At 46.5% G+C, this 27,714-nt stretch overlaps 1 protein-coding gene across 1 annotated transcript in view; it reads left to right on the top strand.

Moving 5' to 3' along the window:
* Positions 1-25,477, top strand: part of MORN5 (MORN repeat containing 5) — a 34,664-nt gene extending 9,187 nt beyond the window's left edge. Inside the window, exons 3-4 of the mRNA XM_010587663.3 lie at positions 500-631; positions 25,377-25,477. Of these exons, the coding sequence (XP_010585965.1) occupies positions 500-595 (96 nt within the window). The 3' untranslated portion in view covers positions 596-631; positions 25,377-25,477. The remainder of the gene's footprint in view (positions 1-499; positions 632-25,376) is intronic.
* Positions 25,478-27,714: the final 2,237 nt, after the last annotated feature.

Below are 27,714 nucleotides of genomic sequence, written 5' to 3'. Positions count from 1 at the left end.
TGTCATGGTGTCACTAGAAATGGGGGATGGGGTTAAGGGAAGAAGGAGGGGGATCTAGCTCCCAAGACCCTGCTCACAGGGCAATTTTCAAAAAGTTCCTTTGGGACCCTGTTCCTGCTGCTCTCACTGTGTATCCTGAACCCAGAGCCAAACCCATTGCTGTCGAGTTAGTTCCGATTCATAGCGACCCTATAGGACAGAGTAGAATTGCCCCATAGGGTTTCCAAGACTATAAATCTTTATGGAAGCAAACTGTCACATCTTTCTCCCTCAGAGTGGCTGATGGGTTCGAACCGCCAACCTTTTGGTTAGCAGCTGAGTGCTTTAAACACTGCACCACCAGGGCTCCTTGTATCTTGAATAGAAAAAAAAAATAGGGAGTGTTTATTCCAACAGTGGAAGCAAAGGTTCACATAAGCAACCAGCAAAAAGTGGACTTTATGGGGGGATCAGGTTTGGATTTGGCCCAGGTGGTAAATGTCAATTATGTCCTTTCCAGGTATTTCTCAACTCACCAATATGGACCCACCTAGAAAAATCCCCAAAGGTTGTTATGATTGTGGAGACGGGTTCTATGACCCGGTCACGAGGATAATCAAGGACTACAGGAATCGCTACCTGAGAAATGCAGGTATGTTTATCCCAACACCTCACAGCACATATTTTATCTTCATCCACACATATATTTGTGTATGTGTGTGCACACACACATGCAGACCTTTGGTGAGAAAGAAGCTTTTGCTGATACCAGACAAAAAGTGATTATCTGAATGCTATACTACTCGGACTGCTCCTGGCCCGCAAGTCTGCACTAAGTCTGCACAGTCACAGTGAGATAAAGGACATTAGTGGTCTAATTGTGACAGCACATAAGTGTAGCACAGAGAGAAAGAATAAAAATATTTCATTTTGCATGCATCCTTTCAACAACTATTTAATGAGCACCCACTGAGTGCTACACACTCTGCCTGGTGCTGGGGATAAAGCAGGGAAAAGGTAAACACAAACCACCTTCCTTGAAGAGTTTATATTCTGACAGGTAGCAGACAAATACTATAAATGGTTGGTTACGTCAGGAATAAGTACCATGGAAGGGAAAAAAACATGGCTCCGGCTAGGGGATAAAAGTGGGGTTCCCAGAGAAGTGGGAGTGGTGCTCTGGGAGCACAAAGAAGGGGTACCTAATCCAGAATTGGAAAGTCATAGAAGGCTTCAAGGAAGAAATGACATCCAAGCTGAGACCAGAAGAATAACTGGAAGATGGCCACAAGGCTAGAGAAGAGAATTTCTGAGACAGAGGAAACAGCATATGCAAAAACCTAGAGGAGAGAAACCATGCAGTCCAAGAAGGCTGATTGTCCCCTCATCCAGGCAAGTACCTTGGAGGGCCTAGAATCTCTGTTTGGTGAGTGAACCCAAGGCTGAGAAGGACTGGATTTAAGTGACCAAACTCACAGGAGGCCAATGTACAAACAATAACATGAACATTTTTCTTTAACACATTGATTCCTAATCTTTCTCCTTTATGAAGTCACAGTCCCACTAGGAATAATAAAAGCTATTAACCCTCTCCCCAGAAAAATGCCCACACATGCACAGAAACATGCATGTGGATATACACACACAACACTCGTACACACACACACACAACACCATTTTGCATATAATCTTTAGAGGTTGATGGTTTCTCTAAAGACCCAAGTTAAGGAGCCTTGCTCTACAATAAGAAACTGCCAGGTAGACCAGAATGCCTGTGCTGGCTGATGAGCACATCCTCTTTCTGTAGGGAAATTTACTTGGTAAGTCAATGGCGGTCAGAAAGTTGCCTTGTGGGGCTGGAATAAGAGCAAAGGGAATTGATCAGCTGATCTTACGTCTGGAATCCCGGAGCTGAGATGCCACCAACCTACTAGGCAGTGCTGGAGGAACATGGAACATGCTCACATTCCAGTTCTCCTGGTTCAGATTTCTTTGATGGTTTCCCCTTTTCCATTAACTTATTATGCCTGATGTTAATAGGTTCACCATGAAGTTTCTTGATCAAATAAGCTAAGGAATTGTTAAATTAAAAAATGCAAAACAGGTGTATTTACTGAAGGGCTTCTCAGAGCCTTTTATATACTAATATACCTTGTACTTTTCTTTCATGGCATTTATTTTGACTGAAATCAAATACTTATTTTTGTAATTATTTGCTTAATACCTGTCTCTCTCACTGAAGTATAAGATACATGTGAGCAGGAACTGTGTGACTTATCCCTGGTTGTATCAGTCAGGGCCTAGTGAGAAAAACAGAAACCATACTAGGTATTTAAACAGAAAGAATTTACTGTCAGGTGGCTGGTTAAATGAGTGTTGGAGAACTGAAAAAGCAAAAGGAAGGGCACTGAGGCAACAGAAAGTAACTGCAGGAAGCAGTTACCACCTCAAGGACTGAGGGGGAAAAAAGCAAGAGATTAGACTGTTAGAACCTAAAAGATTGATGGAGGGACACCAAGTTGCTACAGTCCAGACCTCTGAGAAGAGGACACTGCCCAGCTGGTGTGGTTCCTTAGGAACTCAGAGGAGGGGCCCTGCAGAACTGGGACCCTCTGAGGAGGGAACATATTCTGAAGAGAGAGTAGTGAAGCTGATTCTAGGAGTGTGGAAACAAAATGGAAATTGGAAGTGAAATGCCATTGTTGAGATGACAGTGACATGAACAGCAAGCAAAATAGAAATGATTGTGTCCCCTCTCTGCTCTACTGCCTTGCAGCACCTAACTGGAAGCCAGCTTACAAAGTAGAAATGTAGTTCACACTTCTAGTTCCAGCATCAAAGCATAGAATATAGACGCATGGAACACAGAGCATAAAACATAGAGCATAGAGTATAGAAGGGTGGGTTTGGAGCTGTGAGTCAATAGCTGCATAATTGGCGCAGTCCACCCCATTTGTTACTCGGCATCCATACACACTCTTCTCCATATATATAAACTTCTATACAACAAAAATAACAAATTTATACCTTTATCTAACAAGGTACAATTCATATTAATACAAAAATATTCTCACCTTCTCCTCCCCAAAAGAGCCATGAAGCCCCAATAAGCATTGTATCCATCTTTAAGTGCTGTTATTCCTTGAAAGTCCCACCCGAATATTCCCACCTGAATATTCTATAACCTATAAACTACTGCTGTTTTGCCTTCTGTAAAATAATAAGGGGAGAAGAGAAAAGAAACTAGTTAATGAAAACCAGTGTGTGTAGATAGTAGATCAACAAATAGATCAATAGAGGATATAGATATACATACACATATAAGCAAGAAAGAAGGTTCTCTCTGCTATCGTCCTCTTTCTGTAACTGGTCACAAGGCCATAGTTAACATTTATAAATTCCTCCTTCCATTATTCATTCCATGTTCGTTTTGCCCTCAGCCTGCACTTCAAGTGGTCTGGTTCTTTACATGGTAGGGTGACCCAAACCTTTATTCTTGAAGGATCTGAATCCTTTTTGGTTGTTATGGGTTAAATTGTATCCCCCTAAAAGATATGTTGAAGTCCTAACCTCCAGTACTTGCAAATGTGGCCTTATCTGGAAATAGGGTCTTTGCAGATTAATTAGCTGACATGAGGTCATACTGGAGTAGAGTATGACAGATGTCCTTATAAGAAGAGGAGAGGAGACAGAGAGAGACACGGAGGAAAGACAACCATGTGAAGATAGAGACAGAGACTGGAATTATGCTGCCAGAAGCCAAGGAATGCTTAGAACCACCAAAAGCTAGAAGAGGCAAGGAAAGATTCTTCCCTAGAGCCTTCAGAGAAGGCTTGGCCTTGCTGACACCTTGGTTTCAGGCTTCTAGCCTCCAGAACTATAAGAGAAAAACTTTCTGTTGTTTTAAACCACCTAGTTTGTGGTACTTTGTAATGGGAGCCCCAGGAAACTAATACACTGGTTCTGTCATTTCAGTTGCTGTCGTTTTTTGTTTTTTTTAACTTCTACTTTTGGCAATGGTTGTACTAAAAGGTACCCCCAGAGAATCTCCTGGGTTCCATAAAGAGTTCCCTCGCTCCCACTCTCTGGCAGCAACTCAGTTTCCCCGTGGCAATCAGGATCAGTCACTCCAGCCAGGATAGTATCCCTTTCTTTGCCTGCTGTTGCAGTGGCATCGGGAGGCTGAAATGGCCAGGTGGCTGTGTCATTTCCAATTCAATGGAGCCATCATTGTATCACCTGGTGGGACCATTCCTCCTTGAGTACTAAGACCTTTGAACTAGAAAAGTTCAAAGTTGCAGGGAAGGAAGCAGAAATTCTACTTAATAACAGGCACACTGCTGTAGCCCTAGCACCTATCACAGTCTCAGCCACACAGTAGGTACTCAGTATATTTGAAACAAATATATGAAAGAATGAATGTGTACTTCGAAATCTCTGCCAGGAAGATGTAGTTGTATCGTTTCTTAAACTTACTGGACCATAAAATGAGTTGAGAGGTGGGGTAGTAGGGAGCATTTTATGGAACTGGAGTTCCAGGGAACATATTTTGGGAAATTCTGTGTTAGTACAGCCTGTGCAGGCAGTCCCCAGATTACAAGTGGGATACGTTCCTTACTGTGTCTTTGAGTCGAACTCGTAGGCCAGTCAGAACAGGTGCGTGTGCTTCTTATTTAGCATACGAGAAAAGGCTCGAAGCCTTCTCAGTGACTTAATAGCTGCACATGCAGCAAGTAAAGGTGATTGTGATGAAGAATTTGTTTCGAATAGGGGTTAGTTCAATCGTTTCAAAGTGAGGGCAAACTTATGTAACATTAAAGGGCAAGTACGAGTTGTCCGTAAGTGGAACTTTTGTAACCCGGGGACTCCCTGTACATTCTTTCTTCAGTTGTGGTACAATACAACTGATTCATTTTTGGCTTTTTAGATTTGAATTGTATTCCAGCCCTGCCTCTCTGAGATGACATTCCAGTCCCTTGGAGACTCCCTTGGTCTAGTAGGGAAGATAGACACATAAACATAAGATTATAATATCACCTAATATGGGCTCTGGTGGAGGGAAGGCCTGGAGGATGAGGGGGCATCGAGGAGGAGAACTGATCACCTGGCTGGGGTAGAGGGTGTCAGTCAGGAAAAAGATCATAGAAGTGGTGGGTCTTAAAGAATGAGTAGGGATTTCATGAACTGGAATGGTGGGGAAGGGCATGCAAGGCAGAGGGAGTAGCATGGGCAAAGGCATGAAGGTATGAAAAGGCTTGGCATGTCCAGAGAATCAGAAATTGTGGTTTCCCAGGATTCTGTGGGTAGAAGCCATTCTTGTTGATCATTATGAATTGAATTGTGTCCCCCAAAAATATATGTCAACTTGGCTAGGCCATGGTTCCCAGTATTGTGTGACTGTCCATCATTTTGTCATCTGATGTGATTTTCCTATGTGTTATAAATCCTGCCTCTGTGATGTTAATGAGGGAGGATTAGAGGCAGTTATGTTAATAAGACTGGACTCAATCTACAAGGTTAGGTTGTGTCTTGAGTCCATCTCTTTCGAGATATAAAAGAGAGAAGCAAGCAGAGAGACAGAGGGACCTCATGCCACCAAGAAAGTAGTGCCAGGAGCAGAGGGCATCCTTTGGACCTGGGGTCCCTGCTTTGAGAAGCTCCTAGACCAGGGGAAGATCGATGACAAGGACCTTCCTTCAGAGCTGACAGAGAAAGCCTTCCTCTGGAGCTGGCACCCTGAATTCAGACTTCTAGCCTACTAGACTGTGAGAGAGTAAATTTCTGTTTGTTAAATCCATCCGCTTGTGGTATTTCTGTTATAGCAGCACTAGATAACTGAGTCAATGATCAATTAAAAAATACATCACAGGAAGGGAAAACCATCCATAGGAAGTTTGGAGAAGGAAAGACACTGATGAGTGTTTGTGAACACATATTTATTACTCAATACTTGCTGTGAATCTGGCTCCATATTAGGCATGGAGGTGATAACAGTGTCACAGAATCTTCTCTCAAGGAGCAAGAGAAACAGAGTAAAATGGAAACAGGTCAGAGAAGGTTCCCTGGAAGAAGCACGATCTAACCTGAAACCTAAAGAAGAGCAGACAAATGAAGCAAGTTTGGGAAGAGTGTTAAAGACAGATGAAACAACATGTGCTGAAGATTGGAGGTAGAAGAGAACAGTGCATATCTCAGATGCTATAAGTAGTTCAGGAGCGTGAGATAATAGTATATGAGGGGAAGAAGAGCAATAGAGGAAGCTCAAGAGGTGGGCACGCTCAGAGCAGTAGGGGAAGAGCATGGTGTCTTTTTACCTGAAGGCACTGGGGAGCAAGGGAAGGTTTCAGGCAGGTAGAGTAGTAACTGATATGTCCTTTAGAACAATTTCTCTGGTTGCATATGGAGAAGGAGTCAAAGGCAGTAAGATTAGACAAGAGAGCCTTCTGGCAAGATGGTGGGAGAGGAATATCTGAAGGACCATAGCCCCCAGGTGGCAGGACTACAAGACCTGTGTTCCAACTCCTAGCCCCAGCTCACAGGCTGCCTGCTGGCAGACCTGAGCCAGTGCCTTCCCTCTCTGGGCCCCTTTCTCTTTGTCTATAAAATGAGGGAGTTGGGCTGGATAATTTCTAGGGTCCTTCTAACCCTAAGAGTCTATGATGGAAGAGAAAGGTAGCCAAGAGGTATTTTGGTCCTGATATTATAGGACAGATCAAGTTCTGAGTGTCCTGGAAACCACTAAGAGGGAGTCTCTGTCTGTGGCCACCTAGTCATTACCCCTGACTCACCTCCCCCTATGAGAGACTGATTCGGGCTTCTTTCCATCTTCTGTTTTCCCCAGTGCCCTTTCTCCCCTGCGTTCCAATCTGCCCCCATAAACAGTGTTTCCTGTTAGCATCCTGAAGGCATGGGGCCTCTGGCCTTGCAGGCCTGAGGTGGGTGACTGGGGCCATCCCAGAGTAAACAGAGTGGCCTCAGCCACTGCTATTACAAAGCACATGCCACCTGGATAGGTCAGAGCTGGGGACACTCATTTTATGGGAGGTCATAGGCTGGGGCACCAGAAGAAGAGGCCCCTTGGTTCACCTTCCCACCTTTCTGAACTGCCTTGGTGCCTTCTCTGTCTCCTGTTTGCTCACTGTCCCCAGCCAGAGAAACTTGCTGTGGGCCTGAATAGAAACCCCAGGATGGCTGAATTGCAAACATGCTTGACAAATCTGGGTTTGCTTGACTTGAGTGTCCTTTAATTGGGAATTGTGGTACCTGCCTTACAGGATTGCTATGAGAAGTTAAATCCATCCTTCCTCTCATCAGAAAAACTCTGGGCACCTACAACGTGCCAGGCTCTGAGGACCAGGGTGGGCAAGTTATTTTGTTGGACCGTGGCTCTCAAACCTTTGGACCATGGCCCACAGTACGAAACGTTTTATATCATTAACGAGTGCATCATGAACCATGAACCATGCTGTGCATGATGTTTATTTCACAACCCTCTTAGGATTCAGGACCAGCTGTTGGAAGATCACTGTTCCAGACAGCCTTCCCTGACCACCTCTCTCTCTGTATCCCTCCCCACTGCTCTGTGTGTGCTAGGTGTCCCTCTTCTGTGCTCCACATGCCTCCCTAATAGCACTTAGCCTGTGACTGTAGAAGTATTATTATCTTCTCCACTAGACTGGGAGCTTCTTGAGGGCAGGGACTGTGTGATTGTGTCTGATTTATCACTGTGTCCCCAGAACCTCACAGTGGTCTCACAGGTTGGATCTTATTAAATGCTTGTGAAAGAAGAGCAGGCAGGCAGAACACCTGACTTCAAGTCTCCCGCAGTTTTCAAATAAGTCATATGGAAATTCAATACCTGACACATAATAGACAAGTTAATATTTCAGATAATAAAAACAATCCATTATATTTCTATGTGCCTCAGAGTTTTCAGAGCAGCTTACCATCCCTCAGAGTTCTCAAACCAGTGGCTCTTAGGCCAGATCTGGTCTGCAAAGATGTTTGGCTGCCCCAGTGCTTGAAATTGCTTGGGTTTGGGAGTCTAGGTGGGCCATGTACTGCCCAGGTCTCCCTACTCCCTGCTATCTGACCCCTAACAGGATCAGTCATTTCTGGTACTTGCCTTAAGGCCTTTGAGCTTGTGAGCCCACCATCTCACATGAACATCCCATACATTCAGTGAGCTAGGAATGGGATCATCCTGAAATTAGGAAACTGGGTCTCAGAGTGATGAATGACTTGCCTAAGGTCCCACAGGCTGGGGATGGGGAAGCTGGAACGCAAACCTAATCCCGTCTCACTATAAGTCTAGTGGTATTTCCGCTACACCCTGCTGCTATCTGTGTTGGGATCATAAAATTCTAAAGATAGCAACTCAATACAGGCAGCACTCAAGTCAACACCGCAGACACAAAACAAAACAGAGCTTCAGTAAGGACCCCCTCACCCTGCAGGAGGCTTGAGAGCTGGGAAAGGCCATGGAGACAATGGGGTGTGGTGGTTAAACACCCAGGGTCTAGAATCGACATCCCTGGCTGGCCTCTAGTTCTGAATCCACCACTGACCAGCTAGCTGTGTGACCGTAGGTTGGGTACTTGCCCTCTTAGAGCCTCAGCTTCCTCATCTGTAAAATGGGCATTATAGTAGTACCTATGTGGAGGAGTTGTGGCTAGGGAAATAGCACCAGGCACAAGGCCCGTGCTCAGTAACTGGTAGTTGGGCTGTCCTCGTTGTGACAATTACTGACTCAGGCTGGAGGTGAATCGAGTGAGTTAGGCCCTGGGATTTGCTAAGACTTCTCAAGGTGCTCAAGAGAAAAGAAGTCTCTGGGAAGACAGATGTGATTGGATATGCTAAGTCTTTCTGCCTCCTTGGGAGTTTTGCTTGGGAATGAAATGCCGAAACTTAAGAGTCTGCCTGCCCTTGGTGATGGCATTCAGAGCTCTAGCCTAACTTTGTAGCCGCACTTACCTTCCTGTTCCTTTACCCCATGTTCCAACCCAACTAGATTAGTTGTCATTCATTGATAAACTCATCCAGTACTTTCTAATCTATTCTCATCTCATATATTCCCCAGCCCAGAAGGCCCTTCCTTCTTTCCTCCATTTATCACAGTCCCCTCATCTTTCAAAGCTTAGCACATAAGAGAAAGCCATGAAGCCTTCTCCTGTAACCCCCAAAGAATGAGATGCAGCTCTAGCTGGATGTCCACAGCCCAGGGAAATGAAGCTGGGAAAGGAACGCTCATTGTGGAGGCTCTTCGCCAGGCCCTGTGCTGGGCACTTTATCTGCTTATTTCATCTGCTCTCTCCTGCCACCCCAAGTGGGTACTTTTCCTGAGCCACAAAAATAAGTATGTCTAATCTCAGGTAGGTTAATAGTTTGCTCAAGATCACACAGCTGGTGACAGCCAAATTTTGACCCCAATATGTCCAAAGCCTGTTCTTTTCATTCTTTTGGCGGGCATTGTGTCCTAGCTTGTTCATAACTCACCTGATTCCCTGGTCGACAGGGCCACGTCTGATTCCTTTCTGTTCCTCCACCAAACATAGTCCGTGGCACCAGTGGAAGCTCAGTAATGTTACTAAATGAATGAAAAGGTCTATTTTATAGCCTTAAGACAGAAACACCACAGCCCCAGAACGAGATGCTACCTTATTTGAAAAAGGTTACTTTATACATCAGGGGCCAATAAGGAAGCATTTGAAGATATTTAGGATAATTATCTTTAATATGGTGGGAAATTGGGAGATTATTCCTTTCCCTTCCTATGCCTCTTTCGTTCCTCTCAGGAAGGATAAGCCAAATCCATGTTAGCAGTTTGTACATCTCTCTCTTTCATGTAGCTGTTGCTTGCCTAAATGTTACTAGTAGGAACCATTTGCAAAATAACCGTACCACTGATCCTTACTCCCCCACCCCCACCGCACCAATTAATGATACCCCATGCGAGTGTCTCAGATGAAAGGCATATTATTAATATTCAAAGAAAAAAACCCTCGTAACCATTTTAACATATACAACTAACAATGAACTAAATTTGCTTTGTGGAAGACAGTGAGTGAGCATCCCAAATTAGTTTATGTAAAAGCTGAAATTCTTCCCCGAAAGGTCTCAGTACCACCCTCAAAGAATATCCTGATCATCAGAAATGCCGTCGAGATTCCCGCCAACATTATCCCCTTTGTTGTCTGAAATGTCGAATCAAGCACATCTGGCAAATGTCCTAGAGCTCACAAATCTTTCAAACAGGGTATAATTCCCAATGGTTAAAGAGATAACGCCACCACTTAATCGTGCTGCGCTTCAAAATAGCACCAACTTTCCTTCAATCAGAAACAATGGCTTTGGCTTCTTAAAAATACCACATACCAGTGATTATTTGCAGAGAGGGCCCCTTCGTGTTTGAACCTGTGAGTTCCAGACAGAATTTAAAGTCAAGACCACAAGGCTGATTTGAATGTACACTCAATTAGATGGGAAATGGGCTGTGAATTGGGGTCCAAAAAGTGACCTGGCTTGTGTGATTTGAAGTCTTTGGGAGGTGAAGGCTAACTTCACCAAAACAGGGATGAGGAGGAGGATGGTGGTGGTGATGGTGGAGAGAGCTAACATTTATTGTGCATTCACTATGCACTAGACACTGTGCTAGGAGCCCTGGTGGTGCAATGGTTAAGTGCTCGGCTGCTAACCAATCAGCGTTTGGAACCCACCGGCGGCTCAATGGGAGAAAAGACTAGTGACCTGCTCCCATAAAGATTATAGCCTTGCAAACCCTATGGGGCAGTTCTGTATAGGGTCGTTGCGAGTCAGGATTGACTCGACAGCAAACAACGCTGTACTGAGTAGACAGGGCATGCTCGTATGATTCCCATTTGACAAATGAGGAAACTGAGGCTCAGTGAAGTTAAAGACTTTCCCCCCAAATTTCCCAGACAATAAGTGGCAGGAATTGGGACTCAAACTCAGGCTTGTCTGGCTCCTGAGGTTTTTCCTCTTTGCACTTTGCTGTGCCAGCTCCAAGATCATATGCTCAAAGAGGCATGGATGAGGTGTTTATCCAGACAGTGGTGTTTCTCTGCTGCCCACCCACCTTTAGGAAAGGGTTCATCTAAGCTAGTTAGTAAACACCTAGAAATGAAAGACCACTTTGGTCTGCTAAAGTTTCTCTGGCATTGTTTAAACAGTACAAAACCGGAAACATTCCAAATGTCCGGTAGGAGGGGACTGGTTAAATAACATATGGTATAATGCAGCCGTTAAAAATGGCCGTGAAGAGAAGGATCTATATGGATATGCAAAGGTATCCATACCCTATTTTAGGTGAAAAAGCAGGATAATAATAATAACTAGAATTTACTGAGTGCTTACTACATTCCAGGCAGTAGTCTATTCACTTTACGTATATTATTTTATCTAATCCTCAGAGTAACCCCACGAAACAATTATCATTATTATGGTTACTTTCCAGATGATGGAACTAGGACTCAGTGAGGTGAAATGCTTTGCCCAAAGTCACACAGATATTAAGTGGCAGAGCTGGGATTTGAACCCAGGTCTGGCTGACTTAGGAGCTAGAGATGACATTGGAGCTGGCTCTGAATGAGAAGCTGGAGCTTACCAGTGGAAGGAGGAACGGAGGGTTTCCCTAGCAGCCCAGATATATAAAAAGCGCACACCCAAGGGTTGTAAGATTGCAGCAGTAGTTCTTTTTCCCAAGATAGTTCTCTGCCCATTTTATTGCTCAAAAATTGGCCAATGAGCAAGAGTCTTTCAGTGCCACTGACACACATAGACTTCTGTAGTCTTGAAGCCACTGCCTTTCACCTGACAGGTGAGGAACCTGAGAAACTCAGTGAGGGCAAATCATGTGCCCAACACCATACCTATCAGAGGTAGGGCTGGACCAGACCCAGGTTTCCCGACTGCAGGCCCAGGCTCTTTCTGCAAACCCAGACTGCCTCTCCACAGTGCCTCCCTTGGGGTTTCCGCAAAATGGCCGGGTGACTTTCCTGCACAGACCCCCTCCCGCTGTCATCTCTCCAGCGAGACAAAAGGCAATTTACCCAAATGTTGTAATCACCTGGAGGCTGGCATGCGGGGGTGTCCATGCCTTATCTGTGGTATTGTTAGCCATAATGAATGCTTTGTGGAGGGATAATATCACACTTGTAACTGCCAAATAAAATGCCCGCACAGATCTCACATCCCAGCCAGCCAGACTTGGGCATTCACTTTGAGCAAAACGTGTAGGAAAGGATGTTATGAATATTCAATGCCTCCTTTGCCAGGAGCTTGCCACATCCCAGTCCTTTGAGGAGTATATCATTACCTCTATTTGGTACATGCGGAAACTGAGGCTAAAGAGTAAGTAAAGTAATTTACTGACAGTCATACAGCTAGTAAAGGGAGGAACCAGGATTTAAACCCAGGTCGTCCTGACACCAGAGGCCATTTCTGAACCAGTAAAATACCCTGAGTCGTGAACCTCTCTGAGAATCTGGGCAAAGCTATGGTCCTTATCCCCAGAAAAATACACATGAGCCCACCTACAGAATTTTGCCCATGGAGGACAGAATTAGCCTGCTGGAAGCCATCCATAGGCCCCTGTCAAGATCTTGCTCTGCAATAAGAGCCTGAGCTGGTGTTCTACCTCTTCCTGTCTGTAAGAACCAGGGCTTCAAACCAGTTCATTCCTGTTTGAACCCTTGCTGATAACTTGCATTTCTACCCCCAGATATACTGAATCAGATTCTATGTTTTAATAAGATCCCTGATTCTGATTCAGTATATCTAGGGGTAGAAATGCAAATTCTCGGCAGGGGTTCAAATCCAGTTGAAAGCCCTGCCAGGAACTGCCCATTGCCATCCTCTCTCCACCCCAGTTCCCTGGAAATTCCCTTTCCAGCTGTTGTGCCCATCAGATTCTGGTAACAATATGTGCCCTACCTACCCCCTATGGCAGCCTCCTGGAGGCATCCAGAGGACACAACTTCCCCTTCCGTGGCTGGCCACTGTAATGGTTTGTTTTGTCTCCTTTAATGGAAGTGAATGCAAGGCCAGAGCCCACAGGGCAGAAGCCTTGTCTTTCTTCCTTAGCCAGCTCTGGCCAGTCCAAGCTCTGGAACTCAGAACAGTTGGCTGAAATCCCTGCTCAACCTCAGGTCCAGGAATGGCAGACATGGTTACAAGCCCTGGCTTTAGAGTCAGACAAACCTGGGATCAGATACCAGCTCTTCCATTTACCAGTTGTGTGACCTTGAGCTAGGCTCTTAACTCTCTGAGCTTTAGTTTCCTCATGAAAAAAATGGAAGTAGTAATAGTACCTCCCTCAAAGCGTTGTGATCTTTAACTAAGATGGTGCAGGGAACCCAGCGAGCACAGGGCCTGGCCCATGAGGAGTACTTCATGCATGTTAGCAATCACAATTGGGATGATTTTACACCTGGAAAATGGAAGGGTGCCCACGGGGTGAAAAGTTGAGAAGCAGGGGCCCCCTTAATTCCACATCCCAAAGGGAGGAATCAATGTCACCTTGGCAAACTGCCCTGTGGCCTCCTCCTACCTGCTTTGATGCTGATTTCAAACATCAAAGGCCTGCAGTTCCCTGATCTCTCCGTCCTGCCCTGGGAGTTCTCTTGTTCCCCAACATCCTCGTCATTTCTTTTCCACCTAGAGCCTTGAGCCTCCTAAGACTACTCCAGAACACAGGCCTTCACGGAGCCTCTGTGGACACCAGGGTCTCACGTGGAGGCCAGACTCAGAGCCTGTCCTCCCAAACCATTGTGGTGGCCAGGGGAGCAGATACATAAACAGACAGTCCCAGGACCCGGAGGGAGCCTAAGTGATCAAAAGACTGTAGTGTACCTCCCACCTTCAAAATGTAGTTCAGATTAACAATAAAGTAAACCATAAAATAAGTATATGAAAGGAAATCCAATAAAATTCTGTATCCCCTATGGTGTTTATGTTGATGTTTCAATGAAAATATCTAATATGAGGTTCTTTCTCAAAAAAACTGGGGTGACCCTGTTTCCCTGGTGCCAAAAGCACAGTGCAATGGGAGTACAGAGAAGAGAGGAAGCATGCCTTAAGTACAGATGAGATCACGTTATGGAAAAGGTGGTACTTGGCTGGGCCTTAAAGGACTAGAGGTGGATTGCTGCATAAAAGGAAGGAACAGCATGGGCAAAGGCACAGAGGATGCCAGAGCACAGAGTACTCAAGATGGAATACCTGAGACTCTCTTGTGTATTAGAGTGTGGGGAAGGAATCAAGGGAGGCCACCTTCAGGCAGTGATGGACAGGCTGAGCTTTGAAAACTGTGTAGGAGTCGGTCTGAGCTGAGCATTCAAAGCAGAGGAGCCAGTGTGGGCTGGAGAGAGCCTTGAATGCTGGGTTAGGGAGCTTAGCCTCAGTCCTTCAATCAGTGAGGAGTAAATACATTTCAGTTGCAGAAAGGTTCTTGATGGACTGCAGCCCTGGAGAAAGAGCTGGGTGGGACTCTGTGCCCACTGACCAGCTGAGTGAGCTTGGGCAGATGACTTCGCCTCTCTTAAGGCCCTCTATCCCTATGAAATGAGGATAATAATGCCCCCCACCCCCCTTACTAGATGGCTGTGAGGATTAAACGAGTTCTAGACTGTCACTGAGTTCTACAGATTCCTCCATAACATCCCTCCTGCTGTCCCCACTGCACTGCCTTTATTCAGCCCTCAGCATATGCCAAATGGACAACAGAGCTTCCAGCTGCCAGTCCCTCACCCCCCATAGCAGCCCCTGGAAGCATCCAGAGGACACAGCTTGGGCTTCCGTGGCTGGAGTCCATCTTCCACACCAGCAGGGAGCAGGGGCAGAAGGGTGCAGAGGTTCAGAGCAAAGGTGTTGAGAGGCCAGCCTTGGGCTAGGCACTTCACTTCTTTGAACCACCTCAGTACAGTAGCTATGTATCATGGACTTGTTAACAGAATGCAAATTCAATTACAAGAGCTTGAGAAATAAAAGTGGGGAATGGGGAAGCAAGAAGAAAGTGGGGAGTGGGGAAGCAAGAACAACAATCTGAACGGTGCCAGTGATTTTGTGTCTCCCTCCACTCAGCACATACTTGTCCTGCAGTGAGTGTGCGGAGACGTGAATCCATTGGTCTTTGCCCCTGTGTGCCTCCTGTCTTGTGAGCATCTTGCCACATAAAGGAGGATTCTAGTATTTCAGGTTATGTCTTTTTTGATCAGTGTGGCCCGTAAGCACAAGCCAGCTATGGATCTGACCTCAACAGCAAGAATAGCTCTCTGTTCCAGCAATGTCAGAAAACCAGCTGTATGGCTAAATGAAATGTCCTTTTCTAGCACAGGGCCTTCCTAAGAGATTTCTAAAAGTCATTGTGGCTATGGGTGCTTTTCCTCTTACCCACCAACTGCAGCACCTAAAACTCCCCCTTAAAACAACCAGCTGTGCATGCTGTAGAGGTGTTGACAAGGACTGCATGAGATCAGACATAAAAAGTGCAGGCATGGTGCTTGGCACAGAAGTGCTTCCTAACATAAGGCACCCATACTCCTTGCCCCAACTCACCCCTCCCCGGTGATAGCCCTAATCCAACTCTAAGCCTAACTCTTGACGCCCCCTCTAGCCGTGTCAAACATATTCAAACAAACATAGCCACACCACCACATTACACATAAATCTTTTTTTTTTTTTGTACTTTAGATGAAGGTTTATAGAACAAACTAGCTTCTCATTACGCAGTTGGTACACGTATTGTTTTATGACATTGATTAACAACCACATGACATGTCAACACTCTCCCTTCTCAACCTTGGGTTCCCTATTACCAGCTTTCCTGTCCCCTCCTGCCTTCTAGTCCTTGCCCGTGGGCTGGTATGTGCCCCTTTAGTCTCATTTTATTCCATGGGCCTGTTCAATCTTTGGATGAAGGGTGAACCTCGGTAGTGACTTCATTACTGAGCTAAAAGGGTGTGTCCAGGGACCATCCTCTTGGGTTTTCTTTCTGAGTTTTCTTTGTGTGTGTGGATTAGAATTTCGTTCTGCATTTTTCTCCAGCTCTGTCTGGGACTTTCTATTTACACATAAATTTTTTGCTATTAAAACTTCGAAAGGATGTTTATACTTTTGCTTGGTGAATTATTTGGCTACAGCTCTTTAACAACTGTGATTTCTTGAGAGTCCTGTGCATACTGGAAAATTCTTGCAAAATAAGGAAATCTAGCTTACAAATTGATTTCAAGTGTAACAAGATTGTTTTGATTTCTAAATTTAATAATTAAGTCTGAAGGCATTAGTTACAACATTTATTAATTTCGGTTTTGCCATTTTCCTTTTTTACGTTTTCAAGTCAATAGTTTTTCTAATCCTTTTACATTTTAGTAGGCTTTGAAAAGCTTGTAGATGCTGGGCCCTGAACTTCTAGTCCCTATTGGGCAAAGCAGCCAGGCCTAAATCACCCTGACCTCGCCCCACCTGGCCCAGAAGATGCTCCTTTACAAGGAAAAGCAAGAGCAGCCCCAAGCCCTCCCTTCCTGCCCATGTCAGGCTCTGTCTGGGCAATGACCCCTCAGTCAATATTGGCAACGCCATGGTCTTGGCCTTGGGCCACCACCGCTGCCAGCAAAGTTCAAAGCCTCTTTCTTGTCAGGAGTTATGACAGGGATGATGGGGCGTTGCCGCGCTCACTGTGGGCCCTGGCTCTGCTCAGAGTCCTGGCCCTGCCCCACCAGCTCACGCAGCCTTGCATTTGCACAGAGGGTGGGATGGGCCGTGCAGTGGGCACCTGCCCACAGTATAGGGAGCCTGGCTTACCGTACATCTCCCATCCCAGTCTGGAGCCACAGTTCACACAGGAGACACCTGAGGCCGCAGGAAGAAAGGGCAGCCTGTCACAACAGAAACCTCCTTCTCCTAAGAGCCTGGTTCAGCTCCTGCCCGCTCTGCCAGCCTGACACTTTGGATGAGAATTGGGCTGTCTGTACAAGTTGGAAATGCCTCCTCCCTCTGCACAGCATGCACACACTCAGATCCAGGTACTCCCATGCTTGAACACAGCTGCATTCACACAGTAAGACACCATGCATTGCACACTCTGAGCATTCACGTTTGACTCACACCAGATGTACACTCACAGTTAATACCACTCTCAGACATTGCACACTCACAGGCACATATGTATTCACATTTGCACACCTTAACACTCACACTTATTTAGATTCTCACACACATTCACCCAACTGGAAGCCAACACACACATCTGTGCCTGTGCACATACCTGTAGCCTCACTGAGAGTGACTTTGGCATCAGAGAAGACTGGACTTCTGCCCAGGTGGAATGATGTGAGGCTAATCATTTCATCCCTGTAGGCTTTGGTCTTCTCATCTCAAAATGGGGACAATCACATTTCTTTGGGTGCTCTGTCCATGTGAGCCTCTCTCCCCTCTCCCAAGGCCAGATGCCTGTTTCACCTGGGTCTCCTCCCTTTCCCAGTCCACACCCTCAACCTCCACACTCACACAGGGTGGGAGCTGCATAGCAGTGGTGACCACAGGTGTACTCGGCCCAAAGGCATGCCAAGAGGTGGCAAGGCTCAACTTGTGGGTGCCCGGTGACCCAAATCTGCTTACTCGCCCTCCCTGGGCTTACCTGCCCCAGCCTGCCCACCTCACTTTGAACAAAAATCATTAGCTAAGCTGTGGATCTTGATCCTTATGATGCTGATCCTTGTGTAAAGACCTCCTCCTCCCTCTTGCTCCCACCTCCACCCGAGCAGGGAGCCATAAGTCCCAGAGGAGCCCTGAGTGAGTCCCTTAAAATGCTCCATTGCAGGCATCCAGTTTGGGAACTAAAGACCAGTCAAGATGATGAAGTAGCTCCATATCCTGGGTGCCTACCATGCGCCATTCATCCTGGCTAATCCTCACTCTGCCCTTGGCATGTCGTTGTTAGGTGGCATCCAGTCGATTTCTAGCTCATATCGACTGCATGTGAGAGTAGAACTGCCCCATAGGGAATGTCACTTTAAGAACTTAGGTGCACCTGACCCAGGCTATGTCCCTTAGAGGCAAGGATGGCGAGCCTTTGTCTCACATACTTTGGACATGTTATCGGGAGGGATCAGTCCCTGGAGAAGGACGCCATGCTTGGTAAAGTAGAGGGTCAGCAAAAGAGAGGAAGACTCACAACAAGGTGGATTGACACAGTGGCTGCAACAATGAGCTCAAGCATAACAACGATTGTAAGGATGGCGCAGGACTGGGCAGTGTTTCATTCTGTTGTGCAAAGGGTCGCTATCAGTTGGAACCAATTCAATGGCACCTAACAACAACATAGGGTTTTTTAGGCTGTGATCTTTATGGGAGAAGATTGCCAGGTCTTTCTCCTGCAGAACCACTGGGTGAGTTTAAACTGCAACCTTTCAGTTAGCAGCTGAGTGCTTAATTGTTGCACCACCAGGGTTCCTTGGCAGGAGGCCAGCTCAGAGACAGGAGTAACTTGTCCAAAACCACCCAGCAAGTTGGTGACAGGGCATAGCATCGGACCCAGGCCTGACTGGTTCCAAAACTCCTTCCAGTCTACACTGTGCTGCTGAGAGTGCCCTGAAGTCCCACCCGGGAAAGACAACTTCTGGTTTTTCTTTTGGTCTTCTGGCCAGCATTTATTTGGGCATTTCCTGTGCACCATGCACTACGCTAAGCACTTTTCAGGAACAATCTCATTTGATCCTCACAGCAAACCTTCAAGGCAGGCACCTTCGTAGATAAGAAAATGAGGCCCAGAGAGCTGTGAGGCTACTTGCCCAAGGTCTCATAGCAGAGGCAGCAGGGTGCAAAAGCCATGCACTTAACCATCATACCACACTGCCTCCCTGCTAACCATCTGGGGAACTAATATTTCCTTGCAGCTTTTCTGAGATGTTCAGGATCTCTTCTTCCCCAGCACTGATGAAACCCGCAGCGACTTGGGCACAGCTGTGGTCTGTTCAGGCCTGCCCCTCTCCACCCCCGCTGTGAGCAGGCCCCAGGCCAGCCAGAGCTTTAAGCTTCCTGACTGTGGTTAGTACCCAGGTATGACCCCAGACAGCCCAGCCTATCCATGCTGTGGGGCTGCCCAATCTATGGCCTTGAGGCAAGAAGGAAACAGCAGCCGGTGGTCTTGAACCTGCACTTGGCATGCCTACTTCGCCCTCTCAGGAGCTCCGTTTACCAAGGGTGGGGAAGAAACTGTTCCCCTTTTGCCCAGATCCCAGAGAGTAAACCTATTACTTTTATGTCCCCAGATTTACATTTCTTTATTCATTTATTCACCAAATATTTATTAGATACTTTGTAAGTGCCGGATCTGTGCTGAGCCCTAAAAGCCAGAAGAGACTTGGACCTGTCTGCCCCAGGCTGGCAGGGGCCACCGTGTTGGATTCCATAACAGAAAACGCAGGGGCTGTGGAGCGTGGCAGGAGGGCGCCGACTTCGGCCTGGGGCAGGGAAGCCTGACAACAAGGCAGGACCCGTGGGGGTGCGAGAACAGCCAGGAGGGCACTGGGCTCAGGCCACACACATTCATCAGGGGCCTCAAGTTTGCTCTGTGCATGTGCTCTTGAGACAGGACTGAAAGACCATGTTCTTCAGACAACTCTAAGTTCGCACGCCCTTTCCTGATCACGTTGCCTTTAGTGCACAGGGAATTTATGAATTTTTGAAAGAAATCCTGGAGTTCACTTATATATGGTCATTTGTATTAAAAGCATTGATTTGTCAAAAATAAATGCTTCGGAATTAATGGCAACTAACAACAACAAATGTTTAAAATATACAGCAATTTTTATAATCTTATTGAGGCCTCTTCTCACTTGTTAATATACACTAAGTCCCAGAAATGCAAAGCGCCCTGAGCCTCTGTTGAGCTTTGAGGAGTTCTGCACCTGAATCAGGCCCTGAAAGGAAGGGTGTTCCCCTTGGTGGAACAGCATGTACAAAGCATGGAGGCCCTCGTGAGCATGCTCATGTGGCAACTGCCATATATCAGGGTGGCTGCGCTTTAGTGTAGGTGAGCAGAGGAGGGAAGCCAGCCTGGAAAGCTGGCACATCCTAGGGGGACTTGAATTCCAAGCTAAGAGTTGGGAGCCTTTTTAGGGAAGGTTTTTCAGCAGGGGAGTCCATGGTCAGATGTGGGGTTTCTCCTACAGCAAGTTCCTTTCCTTCTAAGGAATCTAGTTCTCCTGGTAGTTGGTGAAGTTCATTGGAGTGTGGGGGGTGGAGTCGGGGGAGGGCGGCAGGGAATGCAGGAGGTAGCAAGGACATTTCTGAAGCTTCAGAGCCAGAATAAGGAAAGCTTTCTGCACTGATGGCAGACAGGCCTTTGGGCAGCATTCGCTGCTGGATCTCAGTTCCTTCTGCCGCCCAGCACCGGGCACAGGCCTGGTACAGGATTGGGCTTATTGATTCATTCATTCACTCAACAGATATCAACGGAGCACCTGCTTATGTGCTGGACACTCTTTTAAGCACTGAGAATACCGCAGTGAACAAGCAGACAAGGCTCCTGGTCTCATTGGTGCTTACAGTCTGGATGGGGGAGACAAATATTATCTAAGGCAACACACAAATAAACAAGAAAATTTTAGAGCGGTACATGCTATGAAGAAAATGAAGATGAGGTAGAGTGACTGAGAGCGGAGGCAGTTAGATTATGGTCACTGAGGGAGTGACATTTAAGACCTGGATGCCAAGAAGTGGGTGCTCAGAGAATGTTTGTTGATGGCAACTCAGGCAAGTCAGGAGGCAACAGGCTTATTCCAGACTTTCCTGGCAAAGCAGTTATTGGGCATCTACTGTATGCCAGGTCCAGCGGCCGATAAAGCAGATGTGGTCCCTGCATTGAGCAAGCTTACAGTCTAGTGGGGGAATAAAGACCCTTAAACAAGAAAGTATGCAAATAAGTATAGTTTCATAAATTGTAATAAATGCTAGGGTGTCATGAGAAAGAAAAAGGAGTGAACACCTTTAGTTTGGATGGTTGGGAATGTGAAGGAATCTTCCAATCCCGTTGGAGAACATAATAACCTTACCTTTTAGGCAGCACACTGGATGGTCAGTTTTTAAGATAAACTTTTTTTATTTTAGAACTGCTTTAGATTTACATAATTATTATGAAGATAGTACAAAGTTCCTAATATACTGCACACCCAGTTTCCCCATGATTAACAACTTGCATCAGTGTGGCAATTCGTCACAATGAACCAATGCTGAAACATTAACAGAAGTCCATACATGATTCGGATTTGCTCAGCCTTCCTGTAGTGCCCATTTTCTGTTCCAGGAGCATACCCAGCATGCCACGTTACATTGAGTTACCAAGTCTCCTTAGACTACCATTGGCTGTGACAGTTTCTTAGACTTTTCTTATTTTTGATGACAGTTTTGAAGAGTACTACTGGTCAGGTATCTTTGGAGCCCTGGTGCAGTTGTTAAGAGCTCGGCTGCTAACCAAAAGGTCAGCAGTTTGGATCCACCAGCCACTCCTTGGAAACCCTATGGGGCAGTTCTACTCTGTCTTATGGGATCACTATGTGTCGGAATTGACGGCAATAAGTTTTTTGGTCAGGTATTTTGTAGCATGTCCCTCAATTGGGATCTGCCTGATGTTTTTTCATGATTTACTGGGGCTATGTTTTGGGAGGAAGACCTCGAAGGTAAGGTGACATTCTCATCACAACATATCAAGGGTACATACTATCAACATGGCTTATCACTGTTGATATTGACCTTGATCACCTGGCTGAAGTAGTGCTTGTCATATATCTCTACTGTAAACTTACTCTTTCTTTTTCCTCCTTTCCACAATGTACTTTTTGGAAAGAAGTCACTATTTCAGCCCATACTTAAGGAGTGGGAAGTTATGTTCCAACTTCCTGAAGGCAAAGTATCTACATAAATTATTTGGACTTCTTATACAGGGGGAGTTGTCTGTCTACTCTCTGATTTTCATCCATTTTTAGCAATATTTTTCAGCTGGGTCTTTTGATTTTTTTTTTTAAGTTCAAGAACCCTGTTGGTGTTTCTAGAAACCTAGAAAGTATTGTACTTCAATTAATAAAATGCATAAAATTGCCAAAGCATTAAATCAGAGGGTAGAAAAAATCCAATAATTATTTCAATTTTTTCTATTGTCAGTGTGCATCAATGAAATAAGATTTGGGAAATACCAAAAAGCTGCTCAGAGTTGATTATTGTTCATATCTCAATTTATTATCTTCTACTTTTCTTCTGTGCACCATTTTTACACAGATTATACTGCCCATGTAATTTTGTACCCTGCCTCTACTCCTTCCCTTTTTTTTTTCCTTGGCATACTATCATATCAAAAACATTTCCCCTGTGTTGCTATACAGACTTAATAACCATTATTTTCAATAGCTACTAAATACCCCTTCACGTGGCTCACCGTTTCCTCCTGAACTTAGCATGATGCCTGACACATAGTCAGTGTTTACAAATTATTTGTTAAGTGAATGAATATATAACAAATTAATCATTCCCTTGCTTTTAGAAATCTACGTTTTCTTTTTTCTTGATTGGAAATAGTTCTGAAACAAATAGATTATTCCCTTAGGATAGTGTCTCAGAGTAGAATTACTGGCCCAAAGGGGCCAAAAACTCCTAAAGATAAAAGCTCCAAACCAGAAATCTTCCTCCCTTCCCCTCTGCACCACCAGCAATTGTGCCAAGGGTAATAATTTACAATTGATTAAAGAGTTTGTGGTGTCTTTTCCCATCTTCCCCCCCACCTCCCCTCCTCCCCTCCTGCCAAAAAGGGGGAAGATTATCTGAGAAGGTGAAGATGTTCTCAGACAATCATATTAACATATTCCAACAATCGCAATTTGCAAAATAGTAATCACAACTCCCGGGATCTGGGAGGCATTAATCAAAGCTGCAGGTTTAATTCCATTTTAAGTATTGATGAAATGTGCTTCGGCAGCCTCACCCTGGCGTGGCAAGGCCAGGGGAGCCAAGCAACGCACAGGGGAGGTGGAGGGAGGGATAGTGAGCAGCTGCCGTGAGGCAAGGCATCTGTGATTCAAATTGGTGGCTGTGCAGCCAGGTAGAGAGTGAAAGGGGTAGTGAAGAGGGCTGTTAAGTCCATTGCTGTCAATTTGTAACAATCAGGGAGGGGCCTGAAGACTGGTTCAGCACAATAAACCCAGTTTGTCTGGTTTCAGGGGTTACCACTGAAGAGGTTGCAGCTGCACTGATTCGAATAGCCTGGAGACTTCAGAACTGTAATTATCAACCAGGCTGCTCACAGTGTGGCAAAAGTGGGCTTCACCAGCGCTTAACTCCTTGTGTGCTGACACACCACCGCCACTCTCCCCATGGTCGCCTCTCTACCCCAGGGTTCAGCAGCCACGTGGAGATTCCCAGGCAGCCTCCACCGGGGAAACCGAAGCCCACTGGCTGGTTAGGGCAGCCCTCAAAGGCCAGGCAGCAGGCTTTTTTTCCCTTAGGTGACATACAAAGAAAGAGTGGGGCAGGGGAGGTTTTTTTATGGGGGAGCCACTGTACCTGGCACCACCACGTCTTCCCTCGGGTGGGAAGGGTCAGGCTGTGGAGCCTGATGAACCTTGATTTGAATACCATTGGCATGGTATTCAAAATTGGGGTAATCGCCTCTACCCCACTGGCTTGTTACAAAGATTGACAAGATTCAGTGCTTGCAAAGCACCGAGCACACAGTAGGCTGTCAACAAGCATCCATCTCCTGATCCTGGGTCCAGTGCCACGCACACCGAGTCTTTCACAGAAGAGGAAGGAGCCCCTGAGCAGGACATCAGATTTGGAGGGTTGGCTTTCTTCTGGCGCTCTGAATTTCCTGCTCTTGGGGAATGTCCTTGTTCTCTAGCTTCTGCCATTTGTGTGGGTAGTCCAAGACATCTCTTGGGCTGGAGGTCTTGGGCTAGGAGTGGGGTAAGGAGACAAGGCAAGAGCTCCTCAGTGCTGCAGCCCTAGGGGATGCTACTTGCTGGCAGGGGTTTGGGCTAGCCCTCTTTGCACCCCCAGGCCAGGCGGGCAGGTATGGTACAGAGAAAAGCGCCTGCATGAGCTTAGCTGGTAGTACTGGTGAATGAAGTATGTCTATGACTCCATGACATTTTCCCTGGTATCTATGAAGGGATGTGCGCAAGAAGGTGTGTCCGAGTTATTCACGATAGAGATTTGAGGCAACCTAGGTGCCCACCACTGGAAAGATGCATAGTACAATATGACAGAAGCCCCCCCATAGAATATTAAGGAGCAGTAAGAAGCAAAGAACTAGATGTACATGCAGGGCAGGAATAGATCTTGCAAATGTAGTGATGAGTGAAAAAAGTAAGACACAGGAAATTCACAGCAGAATGCCATTTATGTAAATTAAAAACACATTTCCACACAAAACAACAGTACATATTTTACAGAGCTACATGCATTTTAAGGGTATATATCCCGCCATTAGAGTTGGTCCCTATGGTGGTTGGGGTGGGGCTGGCTGTGGCTTTGAGGGAATAAAGGGGGAAAATAAAAATAAATCCACAGAGGGGCCTTGTGCAGAGAGATGATGGTAGTGTGCTATGGACTGGAGTGTGAGGCACTCAACTCTGGATCTGAGGTTTAAAAAACAACTTGGGTTTTGTAGCACAACAGTCCTGGGCTCGCCCACATGCCAGGCCTGTGGCTATGGGCTGTGGTTAAGTGACCTCTCCGAGCTCTGTTTTTTAATCTGTAAAATGGTGGGAGTGACTGCTGCTTGTCAGGTGGTCACGAGGACTAAATCAAGTGCAATGTGTTTAGGGCTTTCCGGCAACACCAGTGCCTGCCGCTCTTCCACTCCTTTCCACACTGAAAGGACCTGAGTAAATAGAGGGTATCAGCCCCCCGCCCTGGGGAGACCACGAGTTCTTTGAAGGAGGCTCTCCAAAATGGAAAGCCCCAAAAGCAAGCTAAAATCTGAAGGCTCTGTCTCCTAATAGCACCCCACAAGACTGTTCAGGGTGCTGTTTGTGGTATGTCAGAATGGACAACTGCCCAAGTTGGGGCTGCTTACTGACCATCTGTCAGGGGCAGTCCCACTCGGGGTGGCCAGTCGATCTCATGCTTACCCCCCATCTGCAGCATCTACCAACTACTAACTCTTTTGAGTTCAGTTTCTCCCAGACAGGGCACTTATGGGCAACTAAGGGTTTTGGTTTTAGTGAAAGGTCCATTCCTTCCCAAAACAGAGCTAAACAAACTGGTCACCAAGGCCATCACCCTGTGCTGGCATGCACTTCAGTCCCGAGACCTCACCCAGGAGCTCCCAGGGCAGGGAAGGTCCCAGTGAGCCCGAGGCATGACCGGCTCTTCCTCTTCCCTTGCAGATGACGATGAGCATGAGTGGATTGTCCGGACCTGTCGGAAGGGCTGGGACGAGATTGTGGGTCACAGGCCCAAGCTGTGAGCTCTGTAGCCACTCCACCAGGGGTTTCCATCTGCACCACTGCCATTGGCTGGTCCAAGGGAGCAGGCTGTCCTTCTTTTTAGTGCCGTTTGACTCAGGAATAAAGGTTTTCTGCAGTCAGTAGCCCCAGGTGGACTCTCCTTGGAGTAATGGTTTCTCAGAGTGGGGATCTTCATTTAGCCTGCATCAGAATCACCTGGGATCTGCTCTCAGGGATTTCTTATGCCTATGAAAGGCTGGGAACCATCACGTTATTTATACCCCCCCGAAAAACCCAAACCCGTTGGCATTGAGTCAATTCCGACTCATAACAACCCTAGAGGCCCAAGTAGAACTTCCCCCATAGGGTTTCCAAGGAGTGCCTAGTGGATTCAAACTGCCGACCTTTCTGGTTAGCAGCCGTAGCTCTTAACCACTATGCCACCAGGGTTTTCCCATCACTTTATAGAGATATGTAATTTCATGAGCAACTAAAGTGTGCAGGCAGTGTGTGTGTATCATCTCTGCTTCTCACAATAGCCTGGCAAGGGAGGACTTAGCATCACTTTTTACAGATGAGGAATCTGAGGTTCAGAGAGATTAGCTGATTGATCCTGCCAAGGTCACACCGCGCTTCAATCCAAGTCCCTCTGAGGACACAGCCTAGCTGTTTTTTACTACACCAAGTTGCCTACCTTACCAGTCTTGGTCTTACAGGGCAGGAGGACCTGATGACTGTGCTGGGACTCCCAGCTGGTTCCTTGCTGTAGGCCTAAGAATTACCAAGACTGCCTCTCCCTCTTGGCATCTCTCCTATTTGAGCCTCATACCTAACACAGAATCAGTGCATTGCCATAGAAAGAACATGGCTTGGCATCATACATGCCTGGTTTCAAATCCAAGCTCAACCACAGGTATCATGTAACCTTGGGCAAGTCACTTCATTTCTCTAAGTCTCAATTTCCTCATCTGTAAAATGGGTATAATGATGCTTGAAACAATAGCATTGGTATTGTTTAATAGGTTGCTGTATGGATTGAATGAGATAATCCAAGTCAAAGAGGTGGTACTTAACAGGTACTCAATATGTGTTTGCTTTAAAGAATAATTTGCTAGCTGTGCACACAGTAATAATTCCTCCAGATCACCCACAGCTATCACACTTGTCAGCTCTGAGAACCAGGGGAGGAAGCAGTGACATGTTCCAGGGCCACACTTAGGCCACAAGCATCCTCAGAGGTTGCTGGATCCCACCACCCTTGGTGCTTTGTCCCCCAGCTCACCAGAGCTGCCCAGTGGAGGCAGGAGAGTGAGCCAGTATGTGGGCAGGCTGCAGGGGGAGGAAACTAGGCCTCAAACAAGGGACCCAGGAGGTGTCATGCCAGGGCAGGGCCAGGAGCCAGAGGGAGGCCTGAGCCCACTCTCAGCTGCTCCATAGAGGGGACCTGGGGGAATCATCTCTCCCTCTATGCCTCCAAGTCACCTCAGCAGAATGAGAGGGCTGGGCTCCATCAGTGGTTTCCAAACTGTTTTGGAAACAGAAGATACATTCACGTAAAGAAACACACACACACACACAAATAAAACTAAACTGAGTATTTATTTTCAATAATGTGGATACGGCTACAACATTTGAAAAATGGATCAGAAGAGTGGATGTGGGGGAGAAATGGGATTGGGAATGAAAGATAAAATAAAAAAGAAGAGAGGCCCTGCAGAGTCGATGACACGGCGCACCATGAACTGATGTTTACAGTCCGCTCATTTTTGTGCAGACCAATGGGAGCTGAAGAAGCCTCCATGCCCGGCGGGGCTGCTCCACTCATCGCCTTCAGGTGCTGTGCTGGCCAGGAGCTTTGGCTTAAACAATCTGCTGCTAAAAAAAAGGGGGCGGGGGGGAACCACAGAGTAGATGCTCTCTCTCACCAGATTGCATGGTGGCTCTGGAACCTGACATGGCCAGTATGAGGCCCAGTCTGTGCCAAAGCAGCTGGGGTGGGCCCTGTCTCCCATTCGCCATTCCCTTCACTTCACACCGTACCAAACTCTTCCCCATCTTCCAAACAGGCTATGCTGTGCCTCCTCCCTGCCCCCAATACCCTCCTCCATCAACTTCCATCTTTCTATGCAAAGCTCATCAGATAGGATCCAGTTCAAAATGCACCCCAGCCTGGGCCCCCACAGCATGCTGTAGGGCTTTACCATCAGGAGCAAAAACCAAAGGAAAGATTAGAGCTTCCCAAGGCCAGGGATCAGCCCCAGGCAGCCCTGTTAACATC

The sequence above is a fragment of the Loxodonta africana genome, chromosome 9, assembly GCF_030014295.1.
Source record: "Loxodonta africana isolate mLoxAfr1 chromosome 9, mLoxAfr1.hap2, whole genome shotgun sequence".
Lineage (NCBI taxonomy): Eukaryota > Metazoa > Chordata > Mammalia > Proboscidea > Elephantidae > Loxodonta > Loxodonta africana.
This window is presented reverse-complemented; position numbering and strand designations above follow the sequence as displayed.